At 52.5% G+C, this 22068-nt stretch overlaps 2 protein-coding genes and 1 pseudogene across 3 annotated transcripts in view; 2 read left to right on the top strand and 1 right to left on the bottom strand.

Annotated features, from left to right (window-relative positions):
* The window catches only part of LOXL2 (lysyl oxidase like 2), a 92031-nt gene extending 86793 nt beyond the window's left edge, over nucleotides 1-5238 (top strand). For both annotated transcript variants that reach the window (XM_053911079.2, XM_053911078.2), the window contains exons 13-14: nucleotides 2788-2899; nucleotides 3623-5238. In XM_053911079.2, the coding sequence (XP_053767054.1) occupies nucleotides 2788-2899; nucleotides 3623-3702 (192 nt within the window). In that variant the 3' untranslated portion in view covers nucleotides 3703-5238. The remainder of the gene's footprint in view (nucleotides 1-2787; nucleotides 2900-3622) is intronic.
* On the top strand, nucleotides 4653-5236 carry LOC128779231 (large ribosomal subunit protein eL15-like; annotated as a pseudogene).
* Nucleotides 5239-6590: 1352 nt separating the features above from the next.
* Nucleotides 6591-14898, bottom strand: R3HCC1 (R3H domain and coiled-coil containing 1). Its single transcript, XM_024560668.3, has 8 exons — nucleotides 14776-14898; nucleotides 14223-14350; nucleotides 13661-13798; nucleotides 12358-12955; nucleotides 10884-11056; nucleotides 9508-9578; nucleotides 8207-8302; nucleotides 6591-7272 (listed from the first exon to the last, which is right to left on the bottom strand). The coding sequence occupies exons 1-8, from the start codon at nucleotides 14896-14898 to the stop codon at nucleotides 7136-7138; spliced, it is 1464 nt and encodes a 487-aa protein (XP_024416436.2). The 3' UTR covers nucleotides 6591-7135.
* Nucleotides 14899-22068: the final 7170 nt, after the last annotated feature.

Here is a 22068-nt window from a genome sequence, read left to right as displayed (position 1 = left end):
AAGTGTGGGGGTCCTGCCCCAGAGGCCCATGCGGTCACTCAGGTAGCCTGAGTCTGTGAGGCATGCAGGCCGGGTCAGGGGCAGGTGGACTGCAGACCTGAGACAGTGGCACTCAATGCACTTAAGCTCTGGCGCTCTCAGATCAAAGGCATCCGTAGCTGGATTTGGTCCTCAGGTCAGGAATTGGTCCCACAGACTTGAAGGCCACCTGCACCTTTTGCTTCCTTCACAGCTATTCCCTCGCCACCCCCACTGGAATTGCTCCTGCTGCCCTCGCCCTGCCTTGGCCTGTGCTGTCGAGGCTGAAAGCAATCCCAGAAAAGGCAGTCGCTCACATGTGTCTGTGCCTTGCCTCTCCCCGAAATGTTTGCTTCATAAAAGAAGGTCTGCAGAGGGTTCAATTCTCAATGCAGAGAAATGGATCGATAACGGTAGAATGTCTAGTGCCAGAGGCTGCCTGTCCAGGGACGGTGTGGGGCACTGGCCAGGGCTTCCACGCACCCTGTCTGGGTGGAAGGCCAGCCCTGGGGAGGAACCAGGGACCCTTGGCCTCCCGCCATCCTGCAAATGGTCCTTTCCTGGTGGGGAAGACGGGGCGCACAGGTGCACATGGCCAGCAGAGGCGCCCTCACATCCTCTCATTTTCTCGCATCCCTGCCTGTCTTGTTTTCCAGCCTGCCCCATCGGTGGCAAAGTAGGGGACCAGAAATGTGTCATTGTGCCTTGCAAGGTTTCCCAAGGGGCCTTTCAGCCAGCCCAGGGCCTGGTGCATGGTCCCTACCCTATAGACAGCCCTGGGATGAACCGACACCTGCAGAGAAGTGACCACAGAAGGGCTTTAAAACTTCCCTGGGCAATTTCAGAGGCTAGAAATCAGACAGCCAAGCACTTTTCCACCCACAAGGTCAAAACCGCAGACTTGGAGAGGCCCAACCAAAGAGCAGAGTGCTCTGTATTTTAAAGAATGAGCATCTGTGTCGCTGTGCACATACACCGTGGAGGGCGGTTTGCGTTTGAGGCTGGCAGTCACTTGGCTGGGCGAATGGGTATCATCGTGTGTTGTGTCCTGACAAACGCCACCTATGGAGTAACTGTGGCTCATTGAGAACGGCTGGCAGGCCAGGCCCTGTGGAGCCTTGTGCCGGCGCTGTCTCATGTCGCCAGTGGTGGCCCGGCAAACCCAGGTCATATCACACGTTAACTCATTATGGGCAAGTGAATGCCTCTGATTAATGAAAAAGAAAATTTCCCTAAGGGTAGACACAGAACTTTAGTTGGATGGGAGCCCTGGCCCTCTGCCTTCCCACATGGACCCCGTGCAGACATCAGTAACGCTGCACCTGGCCAGGAAAGCCAGGCCGGGACCACGTGACTCCAGGCAGAGGGCCTGGGGGCCAAGGCTCAGAGGCTGGAACCACAAACTATAGGTCCTCGTGAGTTTTAGAATCGTAGAATGAAAGTCAGATGGGATAGCGGAGACCATACCTCTCAGCCCCAAGCTGGTCCACCTGGCCTTGGTGGCCCCTGAGAGGAGCCCAAGCTGCACCTGCTCCCTGGGGTCACAGCTATCCGGGGGCAGGGAGCAGCACAGGCCTTGGTGGGGTCGTTTGCATGGCGCTCTGAGCCATGCACAGGTTGGGGACAGGGCAGGGGACAGGGCGCAGCAAAGGCTGTTGGTAGAAAAGAGATAAAAGAAATGGAAGGCCGTCGAGAGTGGGACAGTTACCGGCCTTGGCAGAAAAGACAGAGTCGAAGTGGACCGCAGCCTAGGGCAAGTGAGGCTAGCAGGGCCGGACTCTGCCCCGGAAGGCAGCACCAGGCTGTGGCTCTGCCAGCTCTGCCAAACCTGGGAGGCCTGGCCAAACCTGCCAAAGGGTCATGCCTAAGCCCTCCTGGGGGTGAGGGTCTTTGTGGACCAGACCTAGAACCTTACCTGGCAAGGTGCTGCTCCCGTGCCCCACAGGCCCAAGGCAGCACAGCCCCCTCACACCCTGCCACGCCCTCAAGGGAAAATCTGACACCCATCCCCCATACTCACCCACAGCCCAGGTTCAGCTCCCGTCCCTTCCCCTTCCCCTCCCCTTTCACCTTTCTGCTGGGTTCCTTACCTCCAACCTCCCTTTTCTGTCTACTCACAGAAACCCTCTCTCAACAATGACTTTCCCTAGTCCTGCTCTGTTGGGCCCCGCCCCTTTAGCTGGGGTGATCAGGGGAAGGGGTGCCAGGGGGTGCAGTCTCCAGCAGAGCCCGGGCCCTTGGACTCACAGAGCCGGGAGGACTCAGGGACAGCCTAGAGCGACACCAAGGCCCGGACAGCAGAAGGGACAGTTCCAAGTCGTTCCACCAGGAGCAGTGTCCAGGTTCCACCACTCACAGCAGCTCTTCTCCCACTTCCCACAGCACCCATCCTCGTCCCCACCCTTTCTCTGCATGTCCTGCTCCCCAGCTTCCTTCTGTTCCTGCCACAGTTTGTCCTGTGTGCCTCCCCCACCCCCAGGCCCCAACTCCTGCCTCTCTACCGACCACCGCCAGCCTCCCGGAGCAGCCAGGAGAGGAGAGCCCTTCCTGAAGGCTGCCTCTGGTGGAGGTTAGAGTGAATTCCACTGAGACAGACGGCAGTACCTGGACACCTCACTCCTCTGCCTCCCGGACCTCAGCTCTGGCCAGTCCTGTCCCCGCTTGCCTTGGAGCCCTGGAGGCAGGACTGGGCCCAGCTGGGCCCTGGGCTTGGGGTGGCGGGTGGCAGAGGCAGGACTCGGCAGCCAGTCTGGCCTGACTCTCCCCCAGGTGGTCATTAACCCCAACTACGAGGTTGCAGAGTCTGACTACACCAACAACATCATGAAGTGCAGGACCCGCTATGACGGCCACCGCATCTGGATGTACAACTGCCACATAGGTAAGACCCCCGGGCAAGCACAGCAGCCCAGCGTGGACCCCAGGCCTGCCAGGGCCTCCGCAGCGCACCATGCAGGAGACAGGCAAGGGCCTCCCTCCTTTCTCAAGGGGCCAGAGCAGCTTCCTAGTTTGGGTCCAGGGCTCGGGGAACACAGCCAGCCTCACATGCCCATGCACAGGAAGGACACCGCAGACACACAGACCTAGGTGCAGATTGGGCTTTTGCAGCCAGCTCTGGCCAAGGTGGGTGGGACAGAACTGGTGGCCCAGCACACACGCCAAAGCTAGTTAAAGGTGGGAGCTGAGGCCACCACCTCATCATGCACATGGCCTCAAAACTGTGAGCGTCAGCCATCTGCGGCTCTGTGTATCGTTTTTCCTGTTGGGAACTAGAGGCTGGTGAGCCAGCGTGGCTTCTGGTCACCAGAAAAGAAACCGTTGCGCTATGCGGCTGGGGGCACAAAAGGGGAAGCAGAGCTTTTCCTTCTGTGGGAAAAGTGAGGGCCCTCACTCTTGGTGATTATTCACTGCTCCGCTTAACTGACAGAGAGCCTGACCTGTGCCTAGCCCCAGGAGCTGCCCTGGCGGCCTCTCAAAGAGGTGGCCCCAGCAGGCCACCTGCTGGGGGTGGTGGCTCCAGGGCCCCTAAAGCCGACCACCACAGCCAGAGTGGGGCCTGAGCCTCCAGTTGCTAAACTCTGTCTCCCTGATGCCCACCCCTCAGGTGGTTCCTTCAGTGAAGAGACGGAAAAGAAGTTTGAACACTTCAGTGGACTCCTAAATAACCAGCTCTCCACGCGGTAGGGCCACCTCTGGACCACCTCCCGCCTCTGGGCCACAGTGCACCTTCCCCAGCTGCAGTCTGACCGATGGGCCACCATGCTCCGCCTCACCCAGTCCAGCCCCCGCTCCGCCTGAACACTCTGCGGCCACGGCCACGGCCAAACTCAGGGGGAGAGGTGTTCCCGACATTTGCAGGGGCTGCTGTGCAGAGTGAGGCTTGTCCCCAAGGCCGTGGGAGAAGTGCCACCAGCCATCTCGTCCAGGACCCCAGGTTGTTATCAACGTGACCCATCCAAACCACAGTCCCCCCAAGTCTGACACCACACTGCTCACACAGCACCACTGATAATACGGGGCCATTTTCTCCTCAGGTGCCTTGTTGGCGATCCAGCTTATCAACCTGAGATAGGCTGAATCCCACTGCCCCTCTTAGGTCATTTCCAGCCAACTTGAAAGCCTAGAACGTTCTTCCTATGGGACAAACTGCCTCTGCCCTCCTCCATTCTGTTCATGAATAGAAATAATGCTGCCACACGTTCTCTGAGCGGTGAGCTCAGAGTAGGTGCTTCTCCCCACATACCTTTTGTGCTTCCATATAAATTTTTGGAATAATTGGTCTAGTTCTGTGAAATACATCGTTGGTATCTTAATAGGAATTGCAATGAATCTATAGATTGCTTTGGGTAGTATGGACATTTTAATGATGTTAATTCCTCCTATCCATCAACACAGTATGTATCTTCTTATTGGAGATATCACTTACTTGTATCTTCTTCAATTTCTTTCTTCAGTGTCTTACAATTTTCCTAGTACAGGTCTTTTACACCCGTGGTTAAATTTATTCCTAGGTACCTCATTTTTTATTGCAATAGTAAATGGAATTGTTTTCTTAGTTTCGCTGATAGTTCACTATTGGTGTATAGAAATGCCATGGAGCTTTCCATCTGGCCACAGCCATCAGGTAAGCCAAGATGGGTGCTTGCAAGTACATCCAGGGGCTGTGAAGGAAGCAGCAGTCCTGTGTGATGTGCTTTCTTCTCAGGTGCACTGCTGGCATATCGCCAGTTCTCTGCGCTCCACAGGGCCCCCGTCCCGCTAGGGCCAGTAAAGTGCACAGGCTGGGATGCAAGGCCAAACAAGTTTAGGTCATGTATCGGACTTGTGTGCGCTGTGGTAGCCGCCAACGCCCTGTTCCTAAGGGTGCAGCCTATAACAAGCCTGCCCACCATGGTGTTTACCAGCTAACGTTTTTCTGAAGGCTTCAGTCTGTTGAGGAGGAGCAAGCTGGGCTCCACTGTGAGGCTCTGAGAGTCCTGACTTCTCACTGGGTTGGTGAAGATTCCACATACAGATTCTTTGAGGTTATCCTCATTGATTCCATAAGGCTATCGGAAGTAATCCTGACACCAAACTGGTCCACAGGCACAGGGAGACATCTGTGGGCCTCAAGAGCTGTGGCCTTGGGAAGGACCACGAGTCCTGCCACAATATTGGTGGTTCTCGCCGTGCAGCTTGGAGAAGGCGCAGTGCTCTCCAGATCCACCGTTACTGCTAGTATAAGTATGTTTGTAAAATCCTTACCTAATAAGCAATTTAGGACAGTCAAAAAAATGTCATAAATTTCTGAGTACTCACTTTGTATCCTGCTAGTTTGCTAAATTCATGTATTAGGTCTAGTAGTTTTTTGGTTGGTGGAATCTTTAGGGTACTGTATATATGGTATCATGTCATTGGCAAATAATAGCAGTTTTCCTTCTTCCTTTCCAGTTGGATGCCTTCTATTTCTTTTTCTTGTCTGATCGCCGTGGCTACGACTTTCAGTAGTACTATGTTGAGTAAGAGAGGTGAAGGTGGACATCCCTGTCTTCTTCCTGATCTTAAGGGGAACACTTCTAGTTTTTGCCCATTGAGTATGATGCTGGCAGGTTTGTCATATATGGCTTTTATTATGTTTAGGTATGTTCCATCTATTCCCACTTTGCTGAGAGTTTTTATCATAAATGGGTGCTGGATTTTATCAAATGCTTTTTCTGCCTCTATATGATCATGTGGTTTCTATCCTTTTGTTATTTTATTTTCATGGACTTTGATACACAAAGTAGTAGTATTTATATTGGCAGTCTAGGCCTTTGAAAATATAGCTCAAAAGGAAAACTCGCCCACCTGTGTAAGTGACTCCTGTTTGTTGTTGACTCTGTGGGTACTGTTAACGGTGCTATAACCGGGGCCCTGGGTGACGAGGACACTCACTGAACACCGTGTGTCATCACGGATACTTACACATACTTGAAACTTGGAATAAAAGGTGTATGGTATGCATCTGTGTTTCATTTGGACCGCTGCGCCCAGCCCCGAGCAGCAGAGCTCCCGTCTCATCGGCCTAAGGGAGCCTCAGCCTCGCAGGTCCACTTCTGCAAGGTGGGGTCCAGTGTGGCCACAGTGGGCATCCTTCCACACACCCCCAAAGGGGCAACTCCTGCCCCTTGAGAACAGTCTAAAGAGGTCACAAAACTCAACAAAAATACAAGTCACAACCTTTCTGGAGCTCTTGCTTTTTACCGCAACTTGTCAGGAGGCAGAGCAGTTGTGCTAGAACCAAAGATTAAACCGCCCCAGGGGATCCCCACAAGGCAGGGCCTGGGCCGGCCCTGAGGGTCAGAGCGGCGCTGCAGGGTGTGCGCGACTGCAGGTTTTCAGAGCCCTTCCCGCCCAGCAGGGGTGGGCAGCCAGGCCGGCCACTCTCAGCCAGCCCCAGGCTCCCTTGTGTCAGCGTGTGCCAGCAAATCAGAGGCCCACAATGCCCTTGAAGCACCTGGGAACAACTCCATCCAAACCAGAAAAATGAGTGCACTGGGACCCAAGCCCACAAAGGAGCTTTGCATCTGTTGTGACAGAGGCAAACTCAGTGGCCATTTCAGATCCCATCTCGTGGCTCTGCTCACGTTTATTTTGCAAGGAGCCCTTCCAAGGCCCATAGACAGCAAACATCAGGACCAGCCGGGGGGGCCCAGGGCTGTCACCTCTGCCATCACCTCAGCCACGCTGCAGCTCCTGGTGGCAGGTAGGACACCCGACTTGTGAGGGAAGACACAGCAGGTGCAACCTACTCCCCAAGCTGGGCAGGCTGTGTGCAAAAACACCTCCCAGGCCCACCAGAATCTTCCAGGCTGGTCACCTGTTGTGACCAATTTCTTCAGCATCCTCAGGTCTAAAATGGGAGACAAACAGCACCCCCTAGTGTCCCACGGTAGACCATTATTTTGAAGCAATCACATTATAACAACCTTTACTTTTTTATTTTTTTCTCAATTTCTAAAACTAGACCAGACTGAAGCCCACTATGCCCCACAGTGACGCCCCATGCTCCAGCGGTAGTATAGGGCCATTGTCTCTGTAGAGGCTTGTGGGGGCACCGGCTTGTCCCGGGGATGTCGACCCAGGCTGGCTGGGCAGCTCAGGGCCCCGGGGAGGTAGGAGACTCCACAGCAGGCCGCTCTCTCTTTTTATGTTGAAGCCCCAGGGCCCGGGCCACCAGCCTGCGGGCCACTGCTGTACTTGTCTGTGGTCTCTCCTTCACCAGACGCAGGAGCTCTAAAAGGAAAGCCCCAAGGGGCAGGGACTTGAATTCAAGGCCAAGGCCACCTCTCCCAGCGACACAGCAGCCTCAGAGGCCATCAGAGCCAACCTCGCTGTGCCCAAAGCATGGTCAGATGCTATGAGAGGGGCCACCTAGGGTTTCGAGGTCCTAACGCTGCCACCTGTCTGTGCCCTCCATCTCTCCACCTGCACGGGGGTGGGGAGGAGTTAACCCTGTATACCTTCCCGCTTTGTAGGGCCATTTGGGAGGGAAATCAAGTCAGGATGGGATACCTAGAGCTGTACGACCCACAGGATATTTATTGTCCCCAAGAAGAATGGGACAAAGGCCACACAACCCACAAAAGCATGGGTGGTGTCAGTTGGTCTTTTGGGCCAGTTTTGCTGGCCACTGCTTTGCAGCCACAGGAAACTGGCCTCCAAGAGCCTCCATCGTGCTTTCTGGAAGGAGAGGGGCTGTCATTGATTTGGCACCTTTGGGGTGCCTCTTACCTCCTCCCCTGGAGGGTCTGCCACACTCTCTGACCCATGCCGCCAGCATACTCTGTACAATCTGCTTACTTTACAGAGAAGGAAACCAACTCACAGACATGCGGTGACTTGCTCAAGGTCAACTTAAATAAGTGACAAAGCCAGGATCACACGCAGTGCAGACTCTTTTTACCCCACTGCAAAATATGGTTCCCACAGGCTTGCAGAAAAGACCGTGCTTGTCCCTGAGCAGCACCTAGCAGCGGTGCGAACAGGAGGGCACACCGTCCTCCCTGCTGGGCCTTGCCTTCCCTAGGCATCCCCAGGACCCTGGGGGTGAAAGGAGCACCACCGAGCCCAGGGCCCCAAGCAGAGAGCTGAGCAAGGGGGCCTGAATGGCAGGCGGGGGCCCACGTCTAACCACACACACAGCCTCCCATCGCAGCCGCTCCCGTACTTGGCCTCTGCAGGGCTTTCAGCTTTGACTGCTTGCTTCCCTGTGTGAGGGGCCGGATCTTGAGCCCCGAGAAGTCCTTGGTCAGGGCTTCAGCAGCTGTGTAAAGAAAACAGACTGGAATGTCCTCTCCACCTCCTGGTGAGGCCCCATACCAGAACTGAAAACGAATGCAGCCGCTTTGCGCACCCATTCAAAGCCCAGGGACAGGGTTGCCCAGATGCCACAGTGCCACGGTCCTGCCCTGCCCCCTACCCCACGTGCCTGCCGGGGCCACCTGTGCTCTCAGAAGGAAAGCCTGCAGAGCCCAGCGTCCACCCTCTGCCCCAGGCTACTCAGGAGCCTCCTCCCTTCTAAAGCCCGGAGCCTCAAATTCTACCCTTTCCCCGACGAAAGACCCCACCAGGGTGCACGCCCTCACTGCTCTGAGTTGTGCCTGAGCTACCTATGGACACAGCACGTCAGAGCCAGAGGGGCTTCACATCCAAGCCACCCCTCATCACCTTTACAGGCGAGGAGACTGAGGCTAGGATGTGAGGTGCAGGTGCCACACAGCTTGGCCGAGTGCAGAAGGCAGCCACAGTGGAGCACAGCCCAGGGCTTGTTCTTCTCACTGCACCAGGCAGCCTCTTGGCCTTCCCTCCCTGACTCCCCTTCAGTCGGCCCTCTGTCTGGGGCTGGAGCCCCACCGTGCCCTGGTCCCTCTGCTCCCTAAATACCACCCACCCTCTTCCCCCCAGTTTCTCCTGAGAGCTGAGCCCACCGTAGCCATTGCCTCTCCCAGCTCCAGTGTCCAGAAGCCCTGGCAAGGGGTTACTCTATATAAATACACCCAAAGTGAGCAGTGTGACAGGGACATCTTAGGAAAGTGGCTGAGAGGGAGAAGGAACCCTGGAGTTCCAGCCAGGAGGCTGGCTGATATCCCCTAACCTTGAACAGACCACTGATACTTTGGGGACCTCAGTCCCCCCACCTGCAAAAAAGAGATGCCCCACTTCTTGAGGCTGTAATAAAACTGTAAAAATGCCTGTGTTTGAGCCAGTATTTGAATGCTTTTGACCTATAAAAACAGCACTTTCATGTGGTCTCAGTATGTGGAAGGATCTTGGGCCTGGCCTGTGACACATGCTCAGTGTGCCCTGAACCCTCACGCGAGCAGGAAAGGCTGTGCGCTGCTGGTGCAGGGCCCACCCTGCTCCCCGCACTGCTGAACTCGGCAGGCTGGGCGTGCACACGCCACCTGGACTGGATGGCTGCACCAGGGAAACCAAGGGCCCCTCCATTCTACTGTGAAGCCACATTACCTGAGGCCATGCAGGGGAAGACGCCAAGTGCGTGCGTGTCGTCCACCCACTGAATCTTGAACTCCTTCTCTCTGAGACAGGGAAGAGGAGACAGAACGACTATGAAAGCAAATGGGCCAAACCTGTTCTGCTAAAGGAAAGCCCCCCCACCTCCAACCCTCAAACACTGTGAGCCCAAGACACGTTCCCTCTCCTCTGGGAAGGAGACCACCACCTGCAGCCGACTTCTCTGATGACCACGTGGGTAGCTGCAGAAAGACAAATACCACGCCGCTGATCGGGGGGCCCCTGATCCCTAGTAGGAAGAAGCCAAGACTGAAAGGGCCCTCAGAGCACGACCATGGGTAGGGAGGCTCCTCCTGGCACCGTCAGAGCCGGGCCGAGGGCATTGGATGAGGCTGGAGACAAAAGGGTTATGTGGCTGGGACAAAGGACAGGACCAAAAACACATATGTCAGCGCTGCTGGTCCTGATCAGCCTCCTTCCCACTTCTCAGTGAAGCACCGCTGAGTCTGAAGGCAGAGAGGACAAGGCAGGCCCTCCCCACACCTGGCTCCTGCACAGACACTGACTACACTGAGGGCCTGGCTGCTGGGCTGACCAGAGGCCCCAGGCTGGTCACACCTTCAGGGGTCAGGAGCAGGTGAGCCCCTCGTGCCCCACCCCTCCCCCTTCCACTCTCCTCCAGCTCAGGCTCCAGAGGACACAGGAGTGTGGCTGCAGGGCAATCAGAACTGGGGGCCACCAAGGCAGGGGCTGTTAAAAGCCTAAGTGGGAAAAGAGAATGGGGCTTGGAGAAAGGAAAATGCACATTTAAAAAAAGAAAAAGGGAAAAGGAGAAAAGGCAAGTTGGATTTAAGGAATGTGGGGGAACAGGAAAAAATTTTTCTCAGTATGTGCCTTTGGCTCCCATCACCACCCTGCCTCTTCCCCAGAGTCAGCTCTGCCCAGGGATGCTTCTGCACAGAGGCAGGAGGCCTCCAGTCTGCTGACGGACTGACTGGGAGGCTGGGATGTGGAGCAAAGGGGTGGGGATGGGGTATGGGCTACCTGCATCATGCTGGAGGGCCCCTCTGGGGCCTGGCGGGCAGGCAGACATGCAGGGGGCAGGGTGTCGGAGCTTCATGGGCCAGCGGGACCAGGTCTGGGGCCTCTGGAGCATGCCTACAACCAAAACTCACTCTCCTCTTCCCTCCAGTCATGGCCAGTAGGCTGAACTGCCCTGAAGTCTGGAGCCCAAAGCAACAGCATCTACTTTCTGCCCTTCCTCCCTGATGGCTGGGCACTGGAGGAGAGGCAGGCAAGTGTGCCCAACAGCAGAGGGATGCCCTAGCTCCTCTCAAGATTCTGCCTCCCGAAGCCTCGCCCACACTCACTGGAACTCAGAAAACGCTGCCAACAGGTCCTCAGTCTTGAGCGCCGGTTCAAAGTCATAGATCTCCACCACGTGGGCAAAATCCTGCTCTCTAGGTAGCTCCTCTAGGAAGGAGGATGTGTCCACCTGCACCTTCTCTATCTGAATCTCCTTCTCGACCAGGTTGTCCATTATCTGAGGGGAGCACACCTGTTAGTGAGGGGGTACTGACACAGGGCTTTCAAAACCACACACAGGCCTGCAGGCTCCTGGGTGGGCAGGGGGGCGAGTGCTGGTGGGAGGCTTCCCACGGGAGCCACACCCGGCAGGAGTCTCAGAAAGGCCACATGACAGCACAGTGGACTGGAAGATGGAGAAGGGTGCCTTCTGGGGGAGGGAACTGCTTTATGGAGTCCCCAGTGGGGACTGGCACTCACACACATTGTTTCATAGAACCTTGAAAACTGCACTCCACACACCCGCTTTGCGCATGGGGACACTGTAAATCAGAGCTACGTAATTCTGCCCAAAGCTGCACGGTAAGAGACGGAGCTGGGCAAGTCCGGGACCATTCCTTCCCTCCTTAACGACATGACATTAGGCAAATCCTTCTGGTCATCCTTCATCTATAAAGTAGCAATAAAAGATTCCTGCCCTCCCAACCGAATGCCGCAGGCAGTCTCGGGAGACAGAATCCAGGGAAACAAGACTTGCGACACGAAGTCCCAGGTGGAAGAGTAGTTTTCATGACCAACATCTATAGTCCCTGACAAGTCAAATAAGCCAGTTGGCGAAAGACAAAAACTGTATGCCCTCACTTATAACTGGACTCTAATGAACAAAATACACTAACGAGAAAAAGAGAACTAGAGACATGGGAACATGGAACAGACTACCAGCTGTAGGAGGGGTGTAGGAGGGGAGGAGAGTGCGGGGGGTGTGGTGGAAGGAAGGGGCAGGGCTAGTCAAGGAGCACGTATGAATGACACGTGGACGTGGACAGCAGAGAGGGGACTGACTGTGGGAACGGGGCGGGGGGGCTGGGTGGAGGGCAAGAGGGAAAAAATTGGGACAACTGTAATGGAATAGCGCGATAAATCAATAAATAAACACAAGTCCACATACGTCCTATCTGTGTTACCTTGTGAAGGGTGCATTATCTACCATCCACCTGTCAGGTGCGGAAACTCAGACTCAGAAAAGCAAAATGACTTGCCCACAGTCCAACAGCTCCTATGTGGTTGAGCTGGGACCCAAATCCACACCCCTGCCCCAGTGTCCTTGAACTTCCCCGGCCTCGACTGTGTCAGTCCTGACTCCTGTGGGCAAGAACCCCGTGTGGTCCCCTCACGTCTCCTAAGGGACCCCTGTCACCCAGCACGCAGCCCTGCTCAGCCAGCACATGCCCCACACACCACGACCCCCAGTCCCATCCACCCAGAACTGCACCCACCTCACTTCCGCCCTCCCTTTTCCGGGCTTAAGAGTCTTATCACCTCCTGCAGCAGTTCACTGTAATTGTCCTCGGAGCAGCTGCCGGGGCCCTCCGCGCCCAGGTCTTTCTCTTCCTCCTCTGCCACCAGGCTCTTCTCCAGCTCACCCCCATTCCTCTCTCTCAAGTCCGGCTGCAGACCAGATGAAAGTGGTGTGGCCTCCTCCAGGCTGTCCCCTGTCCCTGAGTGGCTCCCAGGCCCCGAGGGCTGGGCGCCCACTGGGTCGAGTAGCTGCTTGTTCTCACAGTGCTGGCCTGGGCCCTTTAGGTCCTCTGTTGCCTGAGTCATCAACACAGGATGCTCCTGATCAGAGCTGGGGTCCCCGGCAGTAGCATCTGCAGACTCTTCTAGGCGCCTGCCAGCTGGAGCATCAACCTGGAGCCCTGGGGTAGGGGTTGGCATCCTTTCTTCTTGCCTGCGCAGTACCCGAGGCACATATAAAGGCTGGTCCGGTTTGCGTCCCTGATGCCCTCGGCCTACCCGTGCCCCTCGGGGAGTAGCAGCCACTCCCTGGTTTGAGGTGGGCCAAGGACCTCGGTACTTGCTAGAGTGGGAGGCAGGAGGGCGGCAGGGGCCAGAGAGTCCATCTGAGCTGGGTAACCTGAAGCAGAAACAGAAGGAGATCAGAGCACATGTGGGGCCCACATTAAATGACTTAGTAGAGCTACCTGCTCTCAGGCACGAGGCTCTCAAGTCAGCACTAGGCAGAAACCAATGCCAAAATGACCCTTAAAATCCCCGTAAGAAGGCATCATAGTGGAGGCTGAATGCTGTCTCTGAACAAGCCCAAAGCAGCCAAGCTCTCCCCCCAGTGTTTAAACTGAATGAGAGATGGCGGAACCTTCAAATATGTACCAGATAAATACTTGTATTTAAGGACTATGTTACTAGAAAAATATTAAACATGGTTGATTCTCAAGTTTCAGCACATGTACATACATGTATACACACACACACACATTAAACACAAGGCTCACAGTCATGATAAGATCCTGTGAGACGCACATGGAAACAGAGGTGAGTGAAGGCTCAGATGTGCTTCCCACGGTCATTCCATGGCCTCTGGGTCACATGCTCCCTGAGTAACAGGCAGACGCCCTCATTGATTAAACTGCTCTCTCTCTCCTGCTAAGTGAATCCCCAAAACAATTCACAGCTACTCTGCTGCTGAAAGAAAGGCAGCACTGACTTTAGGCAACTGAGGCTGAAGATAGAGGCAGCAGGGTGGGCGCTCCCCTCCCAGGGGCTGACCAGATCCCTCACTGCCCGCCCACCAGGAGCCCTCTTAAGGCAGCAGGATACACACCTGACGGCCAGGTGACAGATGACTGTCCTCCTTTTCCAGCCCTCCCCAACAGAGAAGCTACTCAAAAGATCAAAATGTTCTGCTGTTCTGTGGATCAGGTACCGAAGGCGACTGGAGAGAGGGGGGAAAAGCAGCACCCTGGGAAGGGGCAGAAGGAGTGTTGAGCAGGGGCTCCAGGTACGGCCTCTGGGGCCCGACCCCCACCAGGTGCACTCCCAGTTTAAAGGTGGCTTAACATCAGGTTCCCTCTGCCCCTGGAGTCCCAGGCTTACTGCAAAGAACCTGAGCATAAGGGCTGTCACAGGGAGCAACTGGTCCTGTCCTCCCCCTCCCCGCCTTTTCTGTGCTGGGCCCCTTGAATCTGGAAGTTAATGTTCAGAACGACACAGGAAAAAATGCAACTTGAAGAGGCCAGATCGTTAAATCGAAAGGTCAAGGTCAGAGACAGCTGTGGGCCAGTTACCCTGGATGCACCACTGGGGAAGGGGGCGGAGGGGGCGGGGTGCACCTTGCCCTTCCTAGCAGCAGGGCAGGCCCCTCCAACACCCTCGTTCCAGCCTACTTGGACAGCTGCTTCTGCAGCAGGAAGCGGTCCAACTCCTCCTGGAGGCGGTGCACAAAGTCATTCTCGGTCGGGGAGAGGAAGACGCCGTCCAAGCAGAGAAGGGCCAGGGTGATAGGTGGGAGGGCCTGTGGAGCAGACGGCCAGGGCCTGGATCAGAGAACAGACCGCGAGCCACCCCAACCCCGCAGTGTCGGTGCTGCAAGGGTCTCGAGGGCATCGTGGTCCAGGTCTCTCCTCCGACAAGAGAAGCAGGGATGTGCCCAGGGTCCCTGGCATAACAGCAGCTGGGCATGGGTGGGGCTCCCGGAACCGCTGGAGCGTGCTGCCCTGCAAGCGCGCCGGGGGCTGCTGGGCCTTTGTGTCCGAGCTGCGCGCGCTCGCCCCAGGCTCCAGGGCTCTTGGGCCCCGGCGGGTGAGTCAGGAAGGCTGAGGCTGCCCCAGGACTGCTCAGCGGTGCAGTCGGCCCTCCCCAGCCCCGGAGCCAGAGGCTCGAAGGGTGCGGGCGGGCCACTACAGAGGCGTTACCCCCGGGCCCTCCCGGCCCACTCACCGAAACCGCCCCACGAGCTGCCGCTACCCTGAGGATACCCAGAAGCCTGAGCGCCTCTTCGTGTGCACAGAAGCCGGATCCTTGGCAGAGGCGCAGCACCACCGCGCGGCCTGGGGGAGGCATCACAGAAATGGCCCAAGGCGTGTGATTGATTTTTTTTTTTTTTTGCCCGGGGGCTCACATAGTGTCCTAGGATTAGTTAGGTCCAGTCAACACTTTTGAGTGGCACCCATATAATAGGTCGTGCGAGTACCAGATTTTTCTGCTTCACTGCCCTTCCTTGGCACCTCATTGATGGAACCTGCAAAGAGGTCCAACCCACATGAAAGTGTCATTTACAAGGTGTACCAGCCTTGTGGGTAACAGGCCAGGGTAGCCACTCCCATGGTGATTTGCAGCCCATCAAATTATATGACCTTACTACATCCAGGAAAAACTCTGACACATATCTTAAATACGGCTTGCAATTCTGTCTATGGGACAGGGCTATAATGATCTGGGAGACCAAGCTGAAATCCAACTGACTGTCCCCTGAAAGGTGCTGAACTATAAGCCCTTGATCATCCTGAATTCAGAATCCAAGAGGCAAGCAGGGCCCCTAGATACCAGCATTGAAGACCTAGATCTTAGGACAAGTGTGGGAGAGTCTGAGTGGGCTCTTCCTAGGATCTACGAGTAAGATGGGTGGAAGAGTACACCTCTAAAGGCCGGCCGCCACAAGAAGAGGCCTGGGGACAGAAAAATGGAGAAAGATGAAGATGCATTTTGCCCTCTTGAAATTTTTCCCAGAGTATTTCCAGAGTATGGTGTTATTATATCATGTTTATGAAAACTATCTTTCCAATAGTTTTTCCAGAATGAAATGGACCCTTACTGGTGTGGTTCAGTGAGTTGGGCATCATCCCACAAACCAAAAGGTTCACAGTTCAATTCCCAGGTCCTGGGTTGTGGGCCAGGTCCCGGGTTGGTGGTATGCAAGAAGCAACTGATTGATGTTTCTCTCCCTCTCTTTCTCCCTCCCTTTCCCTCTCTCTAAAAATAAATAAAATATTTTTTTTAAAAAAGAATAAAAAGGACCTAGACTAAAGACAAGACCAAGTGCAAAGAGAGCTCAGCGAGCCAAGACATGAGCTTTTGGGGGAGGGGGAAGCATGACTACGAGAGGAGATTCTGAAGGCTGGACAGGTCCCCTGCCCCAGCCAGAGAGGCATGCAGCCCCTGGGGTCAGAGGGTGAGAGGGCAGCAGGAAGGACAGGGGCACCCATGTGGGTTCTGACCCTGCCAGCCCCACCCACACTCTATGCTGGCTTAACTGAAGTGGGAGCAGACCCAAGAGAACTCTACGTGTTCATACAATGACATTGCTTTGTCTGACCAGGCTTTCCTGACTGTCAGTGTGAGGCTGGGGGCCAGTCCACCTCGCAGCTGAGGACCAGACACAGCCTGGGAGAAATACGTATACTGACTTGAAAACAAAGGCCCAACTTTCTCAACAAATTCACTGTCTCTCCTCTAAATGGAGGGACAAACCCAAGACCCAGGGAACAAGTCGTGCCTCCGCTTCTTTATAGCCGGTACATGAGACAGGAATTCAACACATTCAGAAACAGAGTTTTCAGGGGCAAGCTGCTCATGAGCACTGTTCCTACCACAGCATCTTCTGAACAGAAAGGAAATGTTAGGCATGCAGGCCTCCGCCATGGGGTGCCTAAATAAATGGAGCGGAGGACCAAAGTTCATCTACCATGCTACGTGGGGACAAATAGCAAGTGAGGACAGAACGGTCCCCATTCAAAGGAAAGTAAACAGAAGAAAAAGCAGCACAAAGGATATGCAGAATTTCTATAGCAAAAAAGAAAGCATAGCAGAAAAAAGACAGAAGATAAGAGTGTATTGGAAGATTCTCTGCGGAGAAAAGAAAGGAAGAAAATTTCAGTTAATAACTGCTTCACATTCCCAAGGAAATCAATGAAGCCTGATTTCCATGTCACAATGGATAAACCGACAGATTGAGATGAAAGAGAACTGTCAGAGCCACGGAAAGATGTAAAAGAGGCAATCACGTTTTTCATAGAAGCAGCAAAAACCCGAGCCTGTGAGGCTGAATCAGATCAGCGGCCCGGGGTAAAGGCTTGTGAAAGTAAAGATAACTACTGGTTGTGTAAAGCTTGCCATGTAAACTGCAAGGATTTCGGCTTCGCAGCAGCCCCTTCAGCTGCAGGCTGTTTCCCTTACTGCAGGAGAATGACCTGAGGCCTCGCCAAGGGCCCCCAGCTACTAAGGGCAGAGTTGGAACTCATTCAAATCCAGATCCAGCCTGCCTGCCACTAAACACCACAAAATTAAGATTTTCCATCTTTAGAATGGCCTTAGAATTGCCTTGATGATGTGACCAGGAGCCAGACACAGAAGTCAGGAATCCAATAAATGAGATGAATCAGTCGGTTGGAGAAGCATGCTAGGTGTGTGCTGTAGAATTTGGCCTGAAACAGAAAGGACAATTGAAAGATTATGAAAAGACTGAGTGCAGGGGCATGGACTGCAAACGGTCCTATCCAAAGGGAAGGACCTACTGCCATAGGAACCCCAAATCACAGCCCAGTGCAGCTTGCCTTGCCACGCATAGGGTCACTGTGGGCACCTGCAACTAGGGAGCCTTCGTCCAGTGTGTCATGTCTCCTCTAAGCCACCGCAGCCTGCCTGAGATGGTAACATAGAAACTGAACTGCCAACCTGTAACTGAACAAAATGGAAGTTCGGCTGCCTGCTGGGACACAAGCCAAACTTGTGAGGCAGGAGCTGGTGCAGAAGGAAAGAGGTTTTCTTCAGGTGCCACATGCCCTGGGAGAGTGGTGGACTCCATCTCAAAGACCATCGCAATCTTCCTCCTCAAGCCCAGATTCTTATAGGAAGGGGAGAGGAGAGCTGTTTTCCTATCCAATTATCTTCTCTGCTTCTGGTGCTCTCGGGGCCCTATCCATTCATTTTTCCTAGCTTCTGGCACACTCAGTGTGAGAAACTCCCCCTGCTGCCATCTTGGCCAGTGGAGGAGAGTCCCTGGTGTTCTGACTGCCACTAGTATTGTAACAAACCCAGTAACCTCAGCTGGCTTGAGGTAATAACTATTCTCTTCTCTTCGTGTTTAAGGTTAAGTTTAAGAATATCCAGGTTAAGACTTGTGGCCAAGATGGGGGCATAGGTAGATACACTTTGCCTCCTCATGCAACCAAAAGAAGGACAACGACAAATTTAAAGACAAAAAATAACCAGTAAAATCGAACTGTATGGAAGCCCGACAACCAAGGAGTTATAGAAGAAACTTTCATCCAGACCGGTAGGAGAAGCGGAGACAGGCAGCCGGGGCAGAGAGGACTCACGGCAAGGCTGTGGTTGGTGGAGCAGGTGGTCCCACATATCCGTGCAGATAAACAGGGAGGAATAACTGGGGAATGAGACAGATCAAGCAACCCAGGGTTCTGGAGGGGAAATAAAGCCTCAAAACCTCTGACTGAAAAAACCTGTGGGGGTTGAACCAGCAGGAGAAACTCCCAGCCTCACAGGAGAGTTCATTGGAGAGACCCACAGGTTCCTAGAATATACACAAACCCACCCACCTGGGAATCAGCACTAGAAGGACCCAATTAGCTTGTGGGTAGCAGGAGAAGTGACTGAAAGCCAGCCGAGAGCCAAACAAGTGGCACTGTTCCCCTATAGGACCCCTTCCCCATATAAGGCGCCACAACGCAGCTACATGGGTTGCCCTGTCCTGGAGAACAATTAAGGCTCTGCCCCTTACTGTGCAACAGGTGAGGCAACACAAAAAAATACAGCCCAAATGAAAGAACAGATCGAAGCTCCAGAAAAAATACAACTAAGCGATGAAGACATAGCCAACCAATCATATGCATAGTTCTACACACTGGTAATCAGGATGCTCACAGAAATGGTTGGGTATGGTTGCAAAATAGAGGAAAAAGTGAAGGCTATGAAAAGTAAAATAAAGGAAAAGGTACAGGGAACCAACAGTGAAGGGAAGGAAACTGGGACTCAAATCAATGGTTTGGAGCAGAGGGAAGAAATAAACATTCAACTGGAACAGGATGAAGAAACAAGAATTCAAAAAATTAGGAGAGTCTTAGGAACCTCCAGGACAACTCTAAACATTCCAACATCAGAATCATAGGGGTGCCAGAAGGAGAAGAGGAAGAATAAGTAATTGAAAACTTATTTGAAAACATAATAAAGGAGAACCTCCCTAACCTGGCAAAGGAAGTAGATGTCTAGGAAGTCCAGGAAGTTCAGAAAGTCCCAAAAAAGTTGGACCCAAGGAAGCACACACCAAGGCAGATCATAATTACATTACCCAAGATTAAAAAGAGAATCTTAAAAGCAGCAAGAGAAAAGGAGACAGTTACCTACAAAGGAGTTCCCAAAAGGCTATCAGCTGATTTCTCCAAAGAAACCCTGCAGGCAAGAAGGGGCTGGAAAGAAGTATTCAAAGTCATGAAAGGCAAGGACCTACATCCAAGATTACTGTATCCAGCAAAGCTATCATTTAAAATGGAAGGGCAGATAAAGTGCTTCCCAGATAAGGTCAAGTTAAAGGAGTTCATCATCACCAAGCCCCTATGATATGAAATGTTAAAGGGATTTATCTAAGAAGAAGCAGAGGATCAAAAATATGAAAAGTAAAATGACAACAAACTCACAACTATCAACAACCAAACCTAAAAAACAAAAACAGAAACAAACTAAGCAAACAACTAGAGGAGGAACAGAGTCACAGAAATAGAGATCACATGGAGAGTTATCAGTGGAGACGGGGAGGGGGAGAATGGGGGAAAAGGCACAGGGAATAAGAAGCATAAATGGTAGGCACAAAAGAGACAGGGGGAGATTAAGAATAGTATAGGAAATGGAGAAGCCAAAGAAATTATATGTATGACCCATGGACATGAACTAAGGTGGGGGAATGTTGGGCGGGGGGGAAGGGGCAGAGGGGAATAAAGGGGAGAAAAAAATGGGACAACTGTAATAGCATAATCAATAAAATATATTTTAAAAAATAAATGAGGAAAGTAGTTTAAAAAAAAGAATATACAGTTTATGTTTGTTATTAAAGGTCCTTGTAATGTTAACATAGTTTTTGAATATTATATAATCTCACATATTAGGTGGCAATTCTAACTTAAAAAGTAAAATAGATCTGTGACTTACAATTATAAATATGCAGATGCAGGAGTTTGTGAACAATATTACAATATTAGAGAGAACTGGGTTCACATTATTTTCAGATCAACAAGAGTTGTTTAAACACAGCACATGGGAAGGTTTGCTCCAGAGCCTGCTGGGTCATCCACTTGGTATGGATAAGACGAAAATCATGAGTTCTGGAAAGATGGAGTAAACATAAATTTTCCTATTCCTTCCACTAAGTACGTATAAACACCCTGGACATTGTACACAAACAAACATAAGGAGACTCTGAAAACAGGAGAGAAGCAGGCAGACCAGCTAGGGACCTTGGGTTACAAGGAATAACAAAGTGTTGTTTCCTGGGTGTTTTTTATGCCACAAATTTCCAGACGTGGATCTTAAAGAAGCCAGCAACCCAGAAATACCAATGGACATAAACCCAACAAAAGCCTTTTTTTCCTTTAGCCAAAGGTGCAGGCCAGCATGACAGAGCACTGTGAGACAATAACTGCTCTACCAGAGCCAAACGCTTTCCCCGTCACACCAGCAAAGGCCAAGTAGGGGCCTAGACTCTCACCCTCACCAGGCTGTATGAGGAGCCACAACCTTTCCCCAGGATGATGTCCGAGAAGGTCAAGTAGGGAGCTAGGACTTCCATGCACGCCAAGCAGTGACAAGCCTGAACCCTGCCTGCAGTGTCAGTAGAGACCTTGGGAGAACCTGACTTCCACCCCCACCCAACAAGAACAAGGCGCCCTCCCCTCACCCTCCCCACTGGAGAGCTGTCAGAGGAGGCCTTCTGGACAATAGGATTTTTGCCACCACCCGGAGATCAAGTGGCCAGCCCCACACCCATGGTATCCGTGGAGGCCACATTGGGAACAGCAGCAAGGCACTTCTACCCCTCCCACTAAGGAAAGTACCCATGAAGGCCTAGGGAAAAGCCAGAACTCCTGCCTCACCCAGCAGATGAAGAGCCCCCGCTTTAGGAGAGAACCAAAACTTTAGCCTCCTCCTGGTGATAACAAGGCAATGCCCCCCATCCCCTGCAGGCGTGGTGGCAGAGAAGAGAACTAAACCAGGCATATGAATAAGACCCAGAACCCCATTAACAGAACACCCAAGGTGTCCAGGACTCAGTAAAAAATTACTTGTGATACCAAGAAGTAGGAAGATCTCAGACCCTATGAAAAAAGACAATCAATACATGTAAACAACGAGATGCCAGGCATGTTAAATTATCTGACAAACATTTTAGAGTAGCTGTGATATATGTGTTTCAACAAGCAATTATGAACACACTCGAAATAAATGAAAACTAGTCTCGCCCCGGCTGGGTGACTCAGTTGGGTGGAGTGTCATCCTGTAAGCAAAAGATTGCTGGTTTGATTCCCGGTCAGGACACACACCTATGTTGTGGGTATGGGTTGTGGATTCGATCCCTGGTCTGGGCACCTCTGATCCCTGGTCTGGGCACATACAGGAGGCAACCAATCGATGCTTCTCTCTTGCCTCAATCTTTCTCTCTCTCCCTTTCTTTCTCCCTTCCTCTCTCTCTAAAAGGAATTTAAAAAAAAATGTCCCCAGGTAAGGATAAAAAAATAGTCTCAGCAAAGGCACAGAAGATATAAAAAACGAAATTTTAGAACTGAAAAAATACAATTACTAAAATAAAAATCTCAGTAGCAGAATGGAAGGGGGAAAGGAAAGAACCTGTGAACTGGTACAATAGAAATTACACAAACTGAACAGCAAAAGAGAAAAAATAGCCTGAAAACAAAAATGAACAGAGACTAGGGGATCTGTGGAACTAAAATTAAAAAAAGTTAACATTTGTTTCATTGAAGTCCCAGAAAGAGAGGAGAAAGAGGGTGAGCCTGAAAAAGTACTTAAAGAAATGAGGGCTGAAAACTTCCCAAATTTGAAAAGCGACATAAACCAAGAGATTCAAGAAGAACACAGAACAAAACCACAGAAATCCAAACTAAAACACATCATTATTAAATTGCTGAAAACTAAAAGAAAATTTTGAAAGCAGACAGAAAAATATCTTCCCTTACCTACAGGGGAAAAACTATTTGAATGACAGTGGGTTTC

This window comes from Desmodus rotundus, chromosome 9, assembly GCF_022682495.2.
Source record: "Desmodus rotundus isolate HL8 chromosome 9, HLdesRot8A.1, whole genome shotgun sequence".
NCBI classification, from domain to species: domain Eukaryota; kingdom Metazoa; phylum Chordata; class Mammalia; order Chiroptera; family Phyllostomidae; genus Desmodus; species Desmodus rotundus.
This window is presented reverse-complemented; position numbering and strand designations above follow the sequence as displayed.